The following is an 18,234-nucleotide window of genomic DNA, read 5'->3' as shown; positions in this document are numbered from 1 at the left end:
ATAACAAAAAATTCTCCCTTTACATGCAAGCAGTGGAATAGGCTGCCCTGAGAAGTGAATTAATCTCCCTATAAAGTTAAAGTTCGGCATGACCCAGCCCAGGGGAACGAAGCCTAATTTCAACAGAAATTCACACCAAATGATCTCTAAATCTTCTGTTGGACCTACACTCTTCTACAATTCCATAAGTATTTTTTACTGAATTGATATATTCAGTAATGAATAATGTTATGTTTTATATTGATAGTTCTGTATATGGTAAATTTTTTATCTATTGAACTCTAGTTTGTAAGAAGATGGCAATTTTTGGGAGGGAGGAGGGAGTGGTGTTGATTGATTTGTTATGACTTTTTTTTTTCACTTGAATGAGAAGGTTTTTTCTACCAGAAATCTATCACACCCCTGCCCCCTCCTGCAAATGTGTGAATAAAGATCCAGTAAGTGTTTATCTTCTGTTGAATATATGAAATGTATTTAGTGTCTTAAGTTTTTTGCTATAAACAAGGCCTATGGGCAGGCTTTTTATTTTTTTAAGTTAAAACAAAGTTTAAGATTGTGTTGCTAACCTGCTACAAATTTTAAACACCCCTTGAGTTTTAAATGTCCCCTGAGGAGCATGGCAACCAGAACCAGAGAATCTGTCTACTAATGGTTCCACTGACATACAGGGAGCACTTTCTTCTCTCTCTGTCGTTGTTTGCTTAGTGTTTACATATCCGTCAGCTTACGTGTCCCAAGGTTGAATTCACTTCCTTAGTAATGGGATGAGGAAAATGAAGAAATAGAGTTGAGATATTAATGAAGTTAGAAAAAATATGAACTTTTTTTACTATCAAAGTAGCTGAATTTAGATCATTAAAGTTTACTATTTTATGTCTGCGTAATATTTTTCTAGGTAGCCTGTAGTTGGTTATTTTAACTTTTACCATTGTAAACAGAGCCATAGCCATTTCTGTTCTTACCTGGATATGTCTGTCTCTGAGCCAAGTTGTTTCTGATGCATGTTTTCCTGGTAGCACAGTGTCTGTGACTAAGTCTGAAGGAGAGCAGATATACGTTAATACTTACACTGTTGCAAGACTAGATTTACCTCTGGATTTGCATCTTCTAGGGGGCCAAAGGTAAAGCCAGCCTGCCAAACTTCTTGGACCATATCATTGCTTCTGTGGTGGAAAATAAGAAGACATCTGATGCTGCAAAACGAGCTAGTAATTTAGCTGACACACAGAGAGAGGTGAAAGAAATGGTGATGGGATTAAATGTGCTGGATCCACACACTTCCCATTCTTGGCTGTGTGATGGTAGACTTCTTTGCCTTCATGATCCCAGCAACAAAAACAACTGGAAGATCTTCAGGGAATGCTGGAAACAAGGCCAGGTAGGTGATAAGTGTCCAACCCTTGCTGCTTATAAGTGTCCTGAAATTGCACTCTGCACCTTGGTAAAAAGAGCCTATTCAGACTTTGGCCAGTTGCTCCTGAGTGAATATGGTGAATGAATATTTCAGCTGTAGCTTTATAAACAGGGGACACAGCAGCCCTGTTCACTCTATGCTATAGTGACTTGAGCCCATGTACTCTTGCACTTACCATTATGAGAGTGTGTGCTGTGACAGCCTTTTTAGTTGTAGTGTGCTTTGTGCTGAACTTGCTCTGCTCTGCTACAGCCCAGTAGTGAATCCACTCTGATTTCCAGTGTGCACCCACACTTGATGCTTTATAGCCTCAGGGAAAGGTCCATTCCTTCCAGCTGCAGCATGTGCAAGAGTGAAAATGCTGAATGCAGTCTACTGAATTTTGGGTTTACTTGATACAGTATCTCACCCTGAGCCCTACAGCCAGTGGGAACCCAAGTGTTGTTCTGGACTCAGCAACTCATGCATGGAGCACTCTCGTGGGTTGTCTGAGGTGCCATCAAGTGCTTAGCCCTTCAGACAACAGACTGTACCTTAGACCTGCTCTCAGCATAGCCGCTTGTTCAGATCTCAGTCTGTAGTGCTGCAGCTTAGACTTCTCCAGAGAATCAGTAAGATCAGCCTGGTCAGACAAGCTGAATCTTAAAAAATGGGTGAGTAATTGCTGCTGCAAAGGAAGTGCACCCAGAGCTCTAACAGAGGATGATGTCCATCACTGTTCAAATTGTATTCTTGACACTTGGTTCTGCAGCTGCCTCTGACACAGTTACCTTCACTAACTACCTGGAGTTGAGACCATTCATGCTAGACCATTAAGTGTCCTCATCATCTTTTCTGGAGAAATGCTTGTTGTCAGCTAGTCTGTTATTACAGTGCTAGTGCGCTTGGCAGTCGCATTCCATTTTTATTTGTGGTTGATCACAAGATGCTGAGGTGGGGTGGAGGAACAGGCTGCATGTATCTCATTTAGCACTCAGAGTCTATTCCTGACAGAAGTAGAGTACTTTTCGTTTAAGTGTAGCCTGTCCCATGGAACTGCACATTCTCTGGGTTCCCTGGGCACAAGCACAACTAGCACATACATGAGAACTGCAAAGATGACTTGTGCCGCCAGCCGCATTCCTGTTCATGACTCCTCTGGCCAGCTCCTAATAGTTGGAGGAAGGTACTGTGCAGCACACCCTTGTTTGTCTGACTAGAAACTTCATTGCCAGCTTCCCACTACATGCAGTTATCTTCCTGTCCTGACTTTTTTGGGGTGCATAGGAGTCTCCTTTTATTTTTTTTACTTTTCATCCTGTTGTATTTTTCTGATTTATGAGGGATTTCAGATCATTCTTTTGCAGTGCTGTGGTGTCCATCATCTGCCTTTCTTTGCAAAGAGCTTCTTAGTTTCTGGTTAGTATACTTTGATAATTTTCTCAACACTTTTTGTCAGGAAATACTACTGTCTCTCTGTGAAGATCCTAAATATTTTGGGAATGCCTACAAAAAATGTGCTTGTCAGTTTCTCTGCCAATGAGATGGTTAATCACCATGTGCAAGATGCTGCTTGTGACCTTGGGGTCCTTGACTGGTAATGAGTCTTGAGAGACTGCTTATGGAGTCTAGAGATGTGATCACCAATCTTGTGTCCGATGTGTAGCTTGCAGTGTGCATCGCCATCCAAGTTGGTGCACTCCCTGAGGCTCTGGCTACAACTGCCATGCTCGTGTACTCTTTGCGACCTACTATTTTAGGCTGTGCCCCAAGGTGTGCTACTGATGATTTTGGATCATTTTATCATTCAGAAGACCCCTTGAATAGGAACAGACTGGGCAAGTCCTTTGCTCATTCAGGGATCCTCAAAGTGGTGTTGCAGTCATTTGAGTTTTCTGTTGAAATGTGAAAAGGAATTGAACAACCTCCGTTGTTCCTGCGTAAGAGAGCATGTGACCCAGGCAGGCATTACTGTCTCAACAAGGTTATTTTAAAAAGAATTTCTTCAAGCAGAGACTCTCTCAAGAAACTGCTCTGTCAGAGTTCTTCCTTGGCTTACATCCTCCTGTAAATCCCAGCTGCACCTTTAAAAGTGAAGTGAAAGAACATTAATTCTACCACCATTCCCCAAATCATCCTCCTGTTTTGTGGTTTTGAAAAGGTTATTTGGAAAAAAAACCCTTATCCACCCTCCTTAGCAGAATAAATGCACACTGGGCACGAGATCCATGCCATATGAAGATCTTGGCTATGGTGGCATCCCAAATTGTTAAAAGAGAAAATTATTTTCCCTTAATGCTTAGATAATAAATGGCAGTCTTTCAGTGTCACTCAAAAAGAGCAACATTTTTTGAGTCCTTTCTCTTAGAAATTGTCAGAAATAAGTTCAACTGTCTTATCCCAGAATTCACTGAGAGACCATAAGATTAATTCTTGCTGAAGCTGTTTTTCAAGAGCATTTTGCTCTCTGGAAATGGTTGTTGCTCATCTGGGGATAGTTAGGATTCTCATCCTGTAGCAACCTGATATTTTCTGAATTTTCATGCTAGGATTTCTCATTTTTGAGACAGTGAAAATCTGGTATGGTACTGGAGCTTTTTATTTTGTTGTTATCTCCCTGTAGTTTGAGAGCAGATTTGGCAGGAGATGTCTACCAGGCAAGTCCACTGTCCTTTTATCTTGGAGCCCTATCTGTGTTCTTCGCTAGAGAGAATACTTTATTTCTTCCATGGCAAATTTGCTGCCATGGATGGCAAGAAGGGGTCTACTAAGTTAAGTAGTTTGGTTGTTTTGGGGTTTCTTTTAATTGCAATTTACAAGTGGTCAAGTGAATACAGCAGGGATCAAAATGTCATTATTTTTCTGTACTGAAGGCAGCTGGTTTATCCGTCAGCTTAAAGTCTACCAGGCAGTCCTTTCCACACATCCTGTGAAAGGTACTGTTATTTTTTACTCATACATGATCCCTAGTGTTTGTTGTAGAAAATGCTTAAAACTTTTTTATTGCCTTAATGTTACCATTTTTCCTGGGATGAGGGACTACATTAAGATTTGAGATTGCTGTATTTGCTCTTAGGGAGGTTTGCTGCTTCTCAGGGTCTCACATTTGGAACATAGTGGAAAGACTACCAAAGCTTACCTGTCCCTCAAACATGTGCCCTCTGCTGCTTTTCCATATTGGCACACACAGTACTATTGGGGAGACCAGGACAGTATCAAGAGTGACTGTATGGCTCTGGGTATTAATCAAGGCTATGGAGCCCTCATGGTTTTCTTACTCATGCCATAGAGGGGTAGGGGAGTGGAGAGATCCTGCATGTCAACCATTGTTTGCACAGCTGGTTTTAACCCAAGAGGGTTTTATGATCGTGGGAACCTCAAAGAGGATTGGGGATTGCTTGGAAGAGATAGGATCCACCAAAGCAAAAAAAAAAAAAAAAAAAAAAAAAAGGCATCTTTGCCAACACGCTGGCCAACCTTATTAGGAGAGCTATAAGCAGGAACAAGGGAGGGAGAGTATGACCAGTGATCAAGGAAGGAATTAGTTGATTGGTTTGGCAAGCGAGCAGTGTGAGGTGAAGTGAACAGGGGTAATCTCATACTTAAGAAACCAAGGATGAAAGATGTCCACCTCAAGCATATGCATGTAAGTAAAGATCTGTGTGCATCCCAGCATTGTGAAGAAAGCTCTCATACTGTTTCTGGGAAATCAACATGACTAGGTGTCTTTCTGAAGTACCTGTACACTAATGCATGCAGCACATTGAACAAACAGGAGGGATTAGTGTGCTGTTGCACAGCCATGGTCTCATTGGTATGACAAAGTGGTGGGATAGCTCATGCAGCTGTAGTATGGGAAGGAATAGGTACAGGCTGTTCAGGAAGGACAACACAGGAATGACAGGCCAGGAAGGTGAGAAGGGAGCATTGCTGTTTTTGTGAGGAAGAAGCTAGAATGCATGAAATTGTGAAGGAACTGATGATTCAAGAGCTTATGGGCCAGGATTAGTGAGCAGAGTAACATGGACAACATTGTGGCAAGTATCTGCTACAGACCAACTGACCATAAAAAAGTGATAAGGCCGTCTTCAGAAAACTGGAGGAAGCCTTGTGTTCACATTTCCTGGGCCTCATGGGACCACTGTGATACCTGCTGGAGGAACAACACAACAGGTCGCAAGCAGTCCTGAAGTTTTCTGAAGTGCATTGGTGTCAATGTCCTGAGACAGCTGATCAAGGAAACAGCTCGGGAAGGGCGCTTGTGCTGGACCTTGTGCTTCCACACAAGGAAGGTTGTTGATGTGGAGATACGCGGCACCTTTGGCTGCAGTGACTATCAGATGGTGGCATTCAGATCAAGATTTTGAGAGGAGGGAGCAAAGCAAAAAAATCATGATCACAAATCTGGGCTTTGGGAGAGCAGACTTTCACCTTTTCAGATACTTGCTTGGAAGAATCCCATGGAGATATGGTCATGAAGAGAAGAGGAGCTCGGGAATACTGTTTGAATCATGCTTAACCTGCCTTGTAGCCTTCTGTGATGAGATGACTGGCTTGGTGGATGAAGGGAAAGTACTGGATGTTTTTTATCTTTAATAAAGGCTTTTTACACTGTCATGGTGTCATCAGACAAAGTAAAGTACAGACTTGGTAAGTGAGCAGTGTGATGGACTTAAAATTGACTGAAATGCCATGTGTGAGAGCACTGTCACTAGTGGTATATCATAGGGGGTCACTTCTGGGGTGAGTAGTATTTATCATGTAACTAGTGACCTAGATGGGAAAGGGTTCATAGACCCTCAGCAGGTTTACAGACAATACAAAACTAGGAGGAATGACTGATACAGCAGATGGTTGTGCTGCTACTCAGAGGGTCTGAACAGGCTGGAGAATTGGGTTGAGAAGAACCTGGTGATGTTCCGCAAGGGAAAATGTAATGTCCTGCACATCAAGGAAGAATAACATGCTGCAGCAGTTGCTGAGGAGCAACCATTTGGAAGGTATATTTGCTGGAAGGATCTTGGGGTCCCAGTGGGCAAGGGAGTGACCATGAGCCAAGAATGTGTCCTCATGACAGAGAGAATTGTCAGCAAGTCAAAGGAAGTGATGGTTCCCCTTTACTCAGCACTGTTAGGGGCCTCACCTGGAGTACTGTGTCCAGTTCTGGGCTTCCCAGTACAAAAGAGTCGTGGAGTTACTAGAGGAAGCCTAGCAAAGGGTCACAAAGGTGATGAAGGGACTAGAGCATCACTTAGATGAAGAGAGGCTGAGCGAGCTGGGGCTGTTCAGCCTAGAGAACAGAAGGCTCAGGAGAGCGTGGGGAGGAAATTTTAAGAGGGAGCTAGGCTCTTCTTGTTAACGCTCATTGGCAGGACAAGTGGGAGTGGGTGCAGAAAGTTCAGCCTCAACACAAGAAAATACTCTCTTTCGGTGTGAGGGTAGTAACTTCCAATCTAAATGTTTCTGTAGGGTTTTTTACTTCTTTTCATTCCCCTGAAATTGACAGGAGTAAAGTAACAACCCTTTTTTGTTTTCTTAAATCTCACTCTTCTGGAGTTGAGGTTTCATTGCTGCCTTCTAGAACTTAATGGCTATGTTGTATTGTGTTTGAAAACCAAGGCTATTTCTGTTATCCCCAGAGTTGGGTTTTTGTTCCGTACATTTCTGAATCAATAGTTGCCCTCATTTAGGGACAAATTGAAACTAGGCCTTTTAGAGGCCATTGGGCAATAAAAAGGAAGCAGCAGTTAGTTACTGGAGTGTTTTTAAGCAGCATAACTTTAGAGTTGCTTGAATATAGCTCTGTAGGTACTTTTGCCTAACACACTTTTACTGCATCTAGGGACATCTGTGCTTCTCAGGGTTGCGCTGAGCTCTTCATGTGAATAAACCAGACCCACCATCAGATCATTTTTAAAGTATAGGGCACTGCTTGGAATTAATTCAAACTTGCGTAGACATAGGAACTGCTATTTGAACATAGGCAGCAGTTACTAAAGCTAAAGGTCTTCATGTGGGAATCGTTTATGTGCAAATTCACTTTGTACCCTCTTCCTTTTCTCTCAAGTTTGGTAACTCTCTTTTGAGATGGCAGGGTGAAAGGAACTGAAAAGGTTTTGGCAGTGTTGGGAGGATTGTCTGGTATACCTTTCCCAATTGTTGTCAGTTTAGCAAATGCTTTGAGTGTTTATGGGGAGAGGCCACTGAAATATCTGTGTGGAATATATGTACATCATTAGCCTAAACATCTTAAAACCCCTTTTGCAAGTGAACAGCCTTTTTTCTGCTACTTGGTTTTGTCTTAGGGAATTAATGTTGATTGTGATTATACATAAATAACAAGCGAAATAGTTGAACAATTCATATTAAAAGACAAAAATTTCACGTGAGAAGGCTTTACTACAAATGCTGTTTCTAGTGGTAGTTGCATGTCTGCTTAAGAAAAAAGGACAGGTGCTGGGATTCTACACTTACTGTACTGCCACAGATGGATTGACCCTGTCTGGCTGCCAGACCCCTCTATCCAGCTGCTTTCTCACTCCCCCTTGTCAACAGAACAGGGGAAGAAAATCAGGTGAAGAAGTTTGTGGGTCAAGATAAAGGCAGGGAGATCCCTTAGTGATTGCTGTCATGGGCAAAACAGGTTTAACTTGTGATAAAGGAGTTGAATTTATTGCCAATTAAAAATAGAGCAGGATGGTAGAGAAAAAAGACAAATCAGTAAACACCTTACCCCTCCCCCCCCAAGTTACCTTTTTCCTAAAGGCTCAACTTTACTCTCTCATCTCTGACTATTCTACCTCCTCACCCCCACAATCCCTGGAGTGACACAGGGGGGGTGATGGGGGTTGTGGTCAGTTCATAACACTGTCCTCCTCACACTTTCCCACTGCTTCAGTGTGAAGTTCCTCTCACAGGATACTATCCTTCACAAATGGCTCTAACATGAGTTGTCTCCATGGGCTGCTCCAGTGTGGGTTGCCAGTGGGCACAGTTTTTACCAGAAAGTTTGCTTATTTGTGGGATTCTCCCCGCAGCTTCTCCCAGAGCCTGCTCCAGCATGGGCTCTCCATGGACTGCAGCTTCCTCCAGGGAATATCCCTCTGCTGCAGTGCAGGATCCTCTGTGGACTGCAGATGGATCTCTGCTTCACCGTGGTCTTCCACAGTTTGCAGGGGGACAGCCTGCCTCACCATGCTCTTTGATGGGCTGTGAGCACCTCCTCCGTCACTGACCTTGGTGTATGCAGAGTTGTTTCTCTCCCTTCCCCCTGCCTCTTCCCCCTGCCTGCCGTCTGTGTGTTGTGTGTGCCCCCGTCTATCTCTCTCTCTCACACACACACACACACACACACACACGCAGCAGCTGTGGAGAACTTTTTAGCCATTCTAATTATCACAGAGATGCCACCAGCATCAGTTATGGGCTCAACGTCGGCCAGTGATGGGTCTGTTGAGCCAGGTGGAACCATCTGTGTCCACCATGGAGCAGCTCCCAGCCTCCTCTCACAGAGCCTACACCTGCTGCCAGCACCTTGCCATGGAGACCTAATGCACTTGCCTTGGCAAGTCTAATCCAACGCCACTTCTAAGGCAACTGCACACGGCGTGGAATTAAAGTTTGCTTTGACTCTGGTTATTTGCTTGATGCACAAAACCCAGACATGAATGAAAATAGATTTGTGGTGTCTTTTGTATGGTGGTAGCCAGGAGTCTCGGCTCTCTTAAGAAAGTTTGGCTGCATGTGTAAGAAATTTGGTTATGGTGGAGTAAGCATTCATCTTTGTATTCTCAGCCCGTGCTGGTATCTGGTGTCCATAAGAAGTTGAAGTCAGAGCTTTGGAAACCAGAAGCTTTCAGCCTGGAATTTGGAGATCAAGATGTAGATTTGGTGAACTGCAGGAACTGTGCCATAATTTCAGACGTGAAAGTGCGTGACTTCTGGGATGGCTTTGAGATAATATCTAGTAAGTAATATTTATGGCTGACTAGTTTAACTGAGCAGTCTGTCTTGCTATCTTCCAACTCTTCATTTTCCACCTGTTTTCTTAAAAAATAAATTAAGAAAAAAATCCGGATACCTATCAGTCTCATCCAAAGAAGCCATTGTTCCTTACATGTAGCACACCCTAGAAAATACTTTATTGAAGATTAGGGCAGGACCGCCCAAAAGGACTGTCTCTACTGCAGTGTGTTGGGGTGTGTTACTTTCATATGTCAAAAAATTATCCATTTCATGGGAAACTACTTTTTTTTTTTACCTTTTCCCAGTGAAATTAATCATGAGTTACCATTATTAAGACAGTAAGTAATATGCCTACCCTTGCTCTCCTTTCAACCTCAATTTTTATTGTAAAACTAAAGGGATCCTGCAGAGCTAAAACAGACTGAGACTTTTGACACTAAAACTTGGACTTGGTGGAATGCATCAGTTAAGTACACTTGACATTGCAAATTCTTTTTTGGTAGATCATCTGTGAGTACAAATACAAATTTATATGTATTACAAATGGCAATGCTATATGCATGCCTCACATGATAACACATTATTTAATGCTCAAGTTCTTCTTTGAGAAAACCTTCTGTCAAGTGTGAATGGGGAAACTAACCAGCTAAAATTTCTGGGGGCATAACTGGTTAGGTTAAAGAGCTTCTGAAAAGCATTTTACATTGTATATACCTAGATCCGAGTCATTTTCCAATCAAATAACTCCTTGCTTTTGACTTGTTTTTTTTTATGTGGGTAGTACAGAGTATTGTATTTTGTACTGTTAAGTTTCATACTGTTTTTGTTATTAATCAGAAATAAATGGCCTAGGAGGATATAATGGTGTAGTCTTTGTGTATTGACAGTAATTGGGAAAGTTCACAAACTCTTCACTTTTGTGCTGGGGTCGTTCATGAAAATAGTGAATTTGTATGGGTCAAGTTATCTTTGAGAAATGTTACTTGTAGTTTGTCTCCAGGCAGATACACTCCTTTCAGCAAAATCAGCTTCTGCTTTTCTTTTAGACAATGCCTTTACCACACTTTACCTGAGAACTATTAGTGACTAGTTGGAAAACCTTATCATTCTTGATAGTTTCTTTTAAATACATTTTATTTAGAGTTTTTTCAGCCATGTTTAATCCCTAATATAGAGGAGTATTATTCGCTACTAGTCCAGAGATTTCACACGCTAATTCTTATGAAAACTGTTGGCAAATTACCTAATGTCTCTGACTTCTCTGCATTACATGAATTCTAAATTTTCTAAAAATGTGGCTGGCTCCCACCCTCGCTTTAAGTTACCAAAGAGCTGTAGAACAGCCACTGACTTTGGAGGTGTTATTGAGATTATTTTATAAGATACTTTATTCTAATTAATTTTAATCTTTTGCTGTTCTTTTAATACTTTTGGGCTTAAAATGGACTTTTGAAAGGTCTGACTTTTTGTTTCGATCCTTCTTACACCTGCTTTTCTTTGCTGATCAGATATTTTCTGGAGTTCGTCCAGTTTCATGTAATTTGTCAGATCTGTATGTTTTCATCCGGGTAGTTCTTCACTCTGTCCTTTCTGAATAGCCTCCCTACAAGCTGCTTCTTGTTTAGAACAAAGATCCTTGATGAGTTCAAAATCTTGAATATGGGAAGTTGTAAAACATCTTTAAATTCAAGTCCTTGAGCTTTTCAGTTCACTTGCCTCTCTAAAATCTGTAGCATATCAAAGTTTGTTATCTGTAAATCAGTCACTTCAGTTTACGTATCTGCAGTTCTTAATTCCTTTTAATTTCAATAATTTTTTTTTTTTAATTGCAAACTCAGGCTGTCTTCTGTAGCCTGTTGATATATAGCGCAGATGTGATTCACGGGTCTCCAAGTTCTAATTTCTTAGATATGCTTTCACTTCTGATGCTGTCAGGAGCTCTGTTAGATCAGTTTGGCTGACAATCCTTGGGAAGTCAGGAAGCAGTTAAGGGTGTTACTCTCTGGGGATGCTAAAGTGTTAAGACTGCTGTACACCTTGTTTTTCTATTGGTGGCTTCATGTAGAGTTGTGAAAAATCTGGTAGAAGAGTGAACTTTGTTTTTCTCTAAATGTTACACTGAGTTCTAAGCTGCTCGTGTTCCACTTCCAGATAGACTCTCTTAGCCTCGAGATCTAGCCCTAAGATCTGAGGTAAAACAGCAGTTGATATGGTCAGTGCTGTCATTGATTTACCAAACTATGAATATCGATCTAATATCGATATCCAGCTGAGACGGACAAAAATTCTCAGTTTAGAGTTAGAAAGTGCATGCTTTATTTGGTGCCAGGCACTGCGTGGGATAGCTCCCTAAGACGCAGGGCCCCGATCCAAGCAAACACAAAGCTTTTTATTTACAAAAATTATGACTATCCAAAATACAAATGCATATTCATAACATTAACACCTCCCATTCTCCACTTCGTATGGAAATGAGCTTAAATGTCATTAAGCATGCGTAGTGTGTGTCCTGAATGGAGTCGGTGGTCTTGAATTGGGTCAGTGGTCTTAAAAAGATGAAGTAGCTCGTCTTCCTCATTTTGACCTTTTCGCCTCTCTGAACTTTAACAATCCTAATTACTTTAGTGACCTCTAAGTTTCCTCTTGCGTGACTTTTGAATGGGTTCCCACCAAGGGAGGAAATTGCTAATTGTCCTTGTTCCCTACACCAACTTATCAAAGTTTCTATTCCTCGTTCTAAGCACAGCTAAGCAAACATGCAAATGACAGATCGTCAGTTATTTGGTAATCAGTTATTAACATCTTAAAGCCCATTTCAGGTCCAGCTCTCTTAACTATTTTAATTAACTCTAGCTGGGCCCAAATTCCTTCCTATTCTAACTAATTTCAACACAGCTAGCCTATAACTGAAATCTTTATGTTTCTTCTAAATCTATGTTTCATCATAGCATACATCCACTGTTGCATATGTAATGCCATCTTTCTGTGTTGCCAGCTTTCTGTTTCCAGTCAGGACTCGTGTAAAACTCTTAAAGTGAAGAACAAATGTTTGGTTTTGGTAGTCTGCTAATTTGAGTGCCTCCAGCAAAGAAGAATTAAAAAAACTAAAGGCTGTCTTTCTTTGTGACCACCTGCCCTTTAGCTTTTCGAATGTGGTGTACCATGGTTTATTGCTTTACACTGAAGTTAGGGTTGATTTCAGAACAAGAACCAATAACTTTTATTTTATAGAAGTACCACTTCTCTTGAAATTAAAGATAAAGCTCCCTCAGACTTTGGTAAAAGGAGTTAGGAAGAATGCTTTGGAAAGGCTTGTTTTCGAAGCTGAATAAAAACTGTTCTAAAACTTAGCAGCTGTGCGAGATCTGTCAAACTTGTGCTGTAGGTAATTATACCTGTATCTATCGATAGATATACTTGCTAAACTGCTGTGGGTCATACTATGACAATGCTTGGAAGCCCAAAACAAAACCAGGATCCATTTTGCTGTGCCCTGTAAGAGGTGCAGAAACCCTTTACAGCTTTAACAAGGTATTGGGCTGTGGTAAAAAGATACTGCATGAAGAAATCTTAATTTGTTTCTTGCAGAACGGCTCAGGTCAGATGATGGTCAGCCAATGGTACTAAAGTTAAAGGATTGGCCTCCGGGGGAGGACTTCAGAGACATGATGCCTACCAGGTAAGTAACCTTTAGTATCAGTGCTGACAGGACTGCTGTAGGTGCTACAGGAGGATAACCCACCTTTGTCTCTCTTTGCTCTCTAGGTTTGAGGACTTGATGGAAAATCTTCCTCTTCCTGAATATACCAAGAGAGATGGCAGACTGAATTTGGCTTCTAGGCTGCCAAGCTACTTTGTCCGTCCTGACCTGGGTCCCAAAATGTACAATGCGTATGGTATGTGAGTATAGTTCTGCAGATACTGGGGTTTGAGACTCTTTATTATACTTAGGGCAAATACATGGCTGTGGCATTAGTCAAAACTCTGTGCTTATCCTAGAGCCTGCTGTTACTTTTTTTTCATTTAGTCCTGTGATCTATTCTTACTTAGTCCTCTCTCTGTCAGATGTGCCCTTTTCTGCCTTGTATATCCGATTTGTAATACATTTAACAAGCATAATACCAATACAGGGTTCAAGGAAAAGTTAGTATCTTTTTGAGACCAACTGATGTGTTTAAGAGGAAAACTACCCACCTTCTGGGCACTTTAACCTGTGCATTCATGTTTCCAACCAGAGTTGTAATTTTGTTAATCCATGTCTAATAAAATAGACCACTGACAATATGCAAAACAAAACTGTCACCATGTTCAGCTACCTGAATTGGATAGTTTGTCCTCTTAAGGCTAATTATTTAGTAGGTAAGTAGCATATATCTGAGCACATAACCTACATGGGGCTGTGAAGCATTACAGTTTCTGATGATTGTAATATAGCTGTGTGGAGGATATGTGAACAAAAAAAGCATGTCAGCTTGAATTATTTTAGTTCCTGAATGTACTGACTTTGAGGTCATGGCCCAAAGCAGGTTTTGTAGACTTTTAATTTAAAACCAATGGTTGTTACAGGATGTTTTTAAATAACTGATTGATTTGGAAGCACATACTTTTGCAGCTTTAGAATAAAATAACGTTTAGAGTAGTTGGTTTTTGTATATGCTGTAAAATGTCAAGTGATACTGATAAGGAAAAAGTTGCAGTCATCTCGCAAAGCAAGTATGTGGAAGCAAACTTACCCTAATGTAGTTTATGTGGTTCTCTTTGAATATTGGTGAGACAGGTGCAGTGTTTTTTAAGGTTTTGCCTTCCGATTGTTGTTACACCTACAGTAACAACTCACCCAAGGACATGGAAGATTTTTCACTGTTTCGTCATTTTAAGAATGTTGTATCTCGGTAACCAAATGTGGGTTAGACTTAAGCTGTGAGCCAACATATTGCAGTTCTCAAAGAGATGTGGTGCTATTTTGGATTTTTTTTTTTAAGCAGTACGACATTGCAAATAAATAGGTTGTTGCAGCTTAGGCAAATTGAGCTTATTCCAGTATTTAACAGTGTTCAGTGTTTTGGTTTATGTGCTACTAGACATGTAAGTTGAGTGAAGGAATCCGTACACCAAAGAGCTTATAATGTAATCAAGCAATACATAAATAAGAGTGCAGCAAGAAGGAACGTAATCAGTCACTGCTGACTTGTTTCTGTATATTGCTAGTTGCTATCAATGGAAGGAATGGATTCATTTTGTTGAATTTTTCTTAAATGTCAAAGTTCTATTTTCCTTTTTATCAGAGCTTGTGGAGGCAGGGTTGATGGTATTTTTCTTAGTGTAGATCATAACCCTTTACTATTTGATCCTTTTTAGACATACAGGTCTTGGTCCAAAGAGAGAAAGTATTACACTCTCTTTACTTGGAAATTAAAAGAAAAAAAATTAGCTAGGTCTGTCTTCAAAATTAGTTTTGTATCTTTTTGCTCTTAGCTGCTTGACAGGCAAATTAAAGGGTGGACCTCAATATAAAAATAGTAATTCTGTCTATGGTGAACATGAGTAACATTTCTAGCAACTTAAATGTATTTTGATTGTAAATATATGGCTTTGTTTGCAGAGTATGTGGTGAAAAAAATTCACAATAGCGAAGTCTTTCATGTGCTTAGCATTTTAAAGCATTAAGATACAAAATTCATGACGTTTGATTCGTAGTGATACTCAGTTACCTAAATAAAAGGACTGTTTATAGAAGTTAGCTTTGAAGAAATCTTTTGTCTAGAGGACCCTTAAATACTGACCAGTTTTTATATAGAAATACTTGAACTGTTTAACATGAGACTTGCCATTGATGATGTAATTGTATTTCCCAGCATACTCTGTGTGACTTAGACCATTAGCAAACAATTAATTTTAAAAGTGTCATTCTTTCCTTTTGTCCTGCTGCATCTTGCAAAGCAGAGGTTTGAGGTGGAGGTTGTAAGGGTCCTTGAGGTCAACAATTAACCTATCTTTAGTGAATTTGTCTGGCCTGGATTTTGGACCTATGTATTGTGTTTCTCCATGTTCGTATTTTAGGTGTGCTTTTTTAAAGTTCATGTTACAAACTGTCTATATTAGCTACTGTTTCTGGTCTGTTATGATAGGTACTGTTCAGTGAGTTGAGTTCTATCTTCAGAAGCTTGTATTTTAAACAGAAAATCGATAAATATGATGGTGATCCTAAAAACTCTTGTGGGCACACTTCTGTTAGTGTTTGCTGATACAAAGATATATATTTTTTTTAATGTTCTAATTTCCTGCCATCTTACTTGCTAGAGATGGTTAAGCAGAAGTAGAAAGAGAGGGTGCTACTGAAGGGCCAGAGGAAAAAAAAAGGAACATGTTAATAAGAAGGTGAAAGAATTAAGCAAACATTTGAAATCTTTCTCCATTACTTTCAGTCACTTGAGAGGTGTAAGTTCCTTCAGTGTATGAAGGTACAAGCACTTGAATCTGCAGGTGTTTTTCCTTACTGAATTGTAATCTGAATTGCTAATGATGGGTGGATCACTAACTACTGTGAATTCAACTGGTCATGGATTTTACAGCTTAGTATGAGAAAATAAAAATCTGCTGGAGGCTTATACTTGTAACAGTCCAATGACTTGCTCCACACAGTAGGATGCTAATGCCACTTACAGCAGTTCTCTCATGCCTCCAAGCAAACGAAGACTTGCTTTGTGCTTATGATAGCTAAGTTCTCTAGTACGGACTGTATAAATGACCCTCAGAGAGACAAAGTTGTGAAGTACAAGTTCTGGCTTTGGTTTTAAAATGCTTGTTTCCTCATGACTTGAAAACTGGGTTTGGTACTTCCGTTTCCTGTAAGATTAAAATACCAGTTATCGGTAAACTTTTTATTTATGCTACACATGACACGAATATACCTACTTCAGTTGCTGTTTGACTTTGGTTTCTGCTCTCATTGCTGTACAAAGTTAGCATTCTAGACAGATTTCTCAGGTAGGTTATTTCTATAAGAGATTAGTCACAGAATTTGATTTTATTTTGCACTCTATTGTAGGCTTAATTACTGCAGAAGACAGACGAGTTGGTACCACAAATCTGCACTTGGATGTGTCCGATGCTGTTAACGTCATGGTGTATGTTGGGATTCCCATTGGGGAAGGGACCCATGACGATGGTAATGCTTGAGGAAAGCTGTTTTCTGTACACTAAATTCAATTGTGTGTGTGAGAAAGGAGACTGTGTCTACTGCTTAAGCTTGTCATATCTATGATAAGTAATTCAAGTATACAAGGCAGTTTGCTGCACTTGCAGCACGTAATTAAAAGTGCAGTAATGCTTCATTAGTTTCCAACTGTGGGAGCAGCAGAGTTTTGCTGGAAATTAGGTACATTCCTGAAGAAAGGAGGGGAAAGACTACATTACTACCCTTTCTTCTCCTTGTGTTTGAATAACCATAGTTCAGTTTAAATTCATGACTGAGCTTTGTGATTAGCTGTCACTTGACACATTCCCTGAATTCTGTTAAAATGAAGCTTGGTGGGCTTAGAAGGGGCACTGTATGATGCAGCAGTTGCAGTGTGACTGAATTTAGTAACTCAGAATGCTTCTTCCTCTTCTCTATGTCAAAAATGAGCAGCTTTGTAATCATACTGCTTTTACATGGATTCCCCTTTCAGAAGTTCTGAAAACAATTGATGAGGGAGATGCTGATGATGTAACAAAGCAGCGAATCCATGAAGGAAGAGAAAAACCTGGAGCATTGTGGCACATTTATGCTGCCAAGGATGCTGAAAAGATACGGGAACTTCTCCGGAAGGTATGCTGGTTACAAAGAAAGCTTGAGCTTACAGGGTTCCTTGACTAGCTTGCTTATAGCAGCTGAATGATACAAATTGCTATCAACGTCAAGTGCATAGGTATTGCACTTCTGTCTTTGAGGGCATTAATAGTTACTATGTTCCCAGGTTTTCAGCCTGGTCTGGAATCTTCATACTAATGCACCTTGCTATTTAAGACCTAAATGACCTTAATTAAAACAATGTTCTACTTTGAAATTGTTTGTTATGATTTTTGGTACAGACCATTTTGTGAGCCAGCAATATCAAGGTGCTGTGTCATGGTTTCCCTCCACCCCATATCTTGGCCCTAGGTTGGAGAAGAACAAGGCCAAGAAAATCCTCCAGATCATGACCCCATTCATGACCAAAGTTGGTACTTGGACCAGACCTTACGTAAGAGACTATATGATGAGTATGGTGTGCAAGGCTGGGCAATAGTGCAGTTCCTTGGCGATGCAGTGTTCATTCCTGCAGGTGCACCCCATCAGGTAACTATACCAACTCTAGGCCATATTGACAAATAGAATTGAATTTGAGGCACAACAGAACTGCAGCTTGAAAATAATTAATTAATTATGGTAATTAATATTGCTCACTTAAGATTTTGTTTTCTACATATGCAGTTCTTACATTACTATAAGTTATGTAAATATCTGAATGATGTGTACATAACTGATGAAACTACGGGGCAGGGGGGAAAAGCTGGGGTGAATGGAGGGAAAACATTTCTGTGTAATGAAACCTCAGCCAAGGAAACCAGATTCAAAGGTTGAGAACTTGCTTTAGGGAATGCTAATGTTTGTGGGAGAACAGGGAACCTGTTGGATGTCATGTATTTTGTTCTGGTTTAACTATTAGATACAATTCTGTCAGTTTCTGTTTCTGATGAGTAAATGTGGCAGAGCCTAAATATATGGGGGGGTATTGGGGTTTTTTGGGGGTTTGGTTTTTGGTGATTGTTGTTGTCGTTCTTTCTTTTGGGGTTTGGAGGTTTGTTTGTTTTCATTTTGGTGTTTCATTTGTTTTGTTTTGTATGGTTCATTG

The 18,234-nt window shown here is 40.4% G+C and overlaps 1 protein-coding gene across 3 annotated transcripts in view; it reads left to right on the top strand.

Annotated features, from left to right (window-relative positions):
- Positions 1-18,234, top strand: part of KDM3B (lysine demethylase 3B) — a 50,662-nt gene that overhangs the window by 28,911 nt on the left and 3,517 nt on the right. For 2 of the 3 annotated variants that reach the window (XM_032125326.1, XM_032125327.1), the window contains exons 16-22: positions 1,112-1,378; positions 9,188-9,359; positions 12,947-13,037; positions 13,124-13,254; positions 16,407-16,526; positions 17,029-17,168; positions 17,502-17,678. In XM_032125326.1, coding sequence (XP_031981217.1) covers positions 1,112-1,378; positions 9,188-9,359; positions 12,947-13,037; positions 13,124-13,254; positions 16,407-16,526; positions 17,029-17,168; positions 17,502-17,678 — 1,098 coding nt within the window. The remainder of the gene's footprint in view (positions 1-1,111; positions 1,379-9,187; positions 9,360-12,946; positions 13,038-13,123; positions 13,255-16,406; positions 16,527-17,028; positions 17,169-17,501; positions 17,679-18,234) is intronic. The other variant, XR_004243279.1, reaches the window with a different exon arrangement.

Source organism: Corvus moneduloides, chromosome 15, assembly GCF_009650955.1.
Source record: "Corvus moneduloides isolate bCorMon1 chromosome 15, bCorMon1.pri, whole genome shotgun sequence".
NCBI classification, from domain to species: Eukaryota; Metazoa; Chordata; class Aves; order Passeriformes; family Corvidae; genus Corvus; species Corvus moneduloides.
The sequence above is the reverse complement of the archived record's forward strand: the minus strand, read 5'-3'. Positions and strand labels throughout refer to the sequence as shown.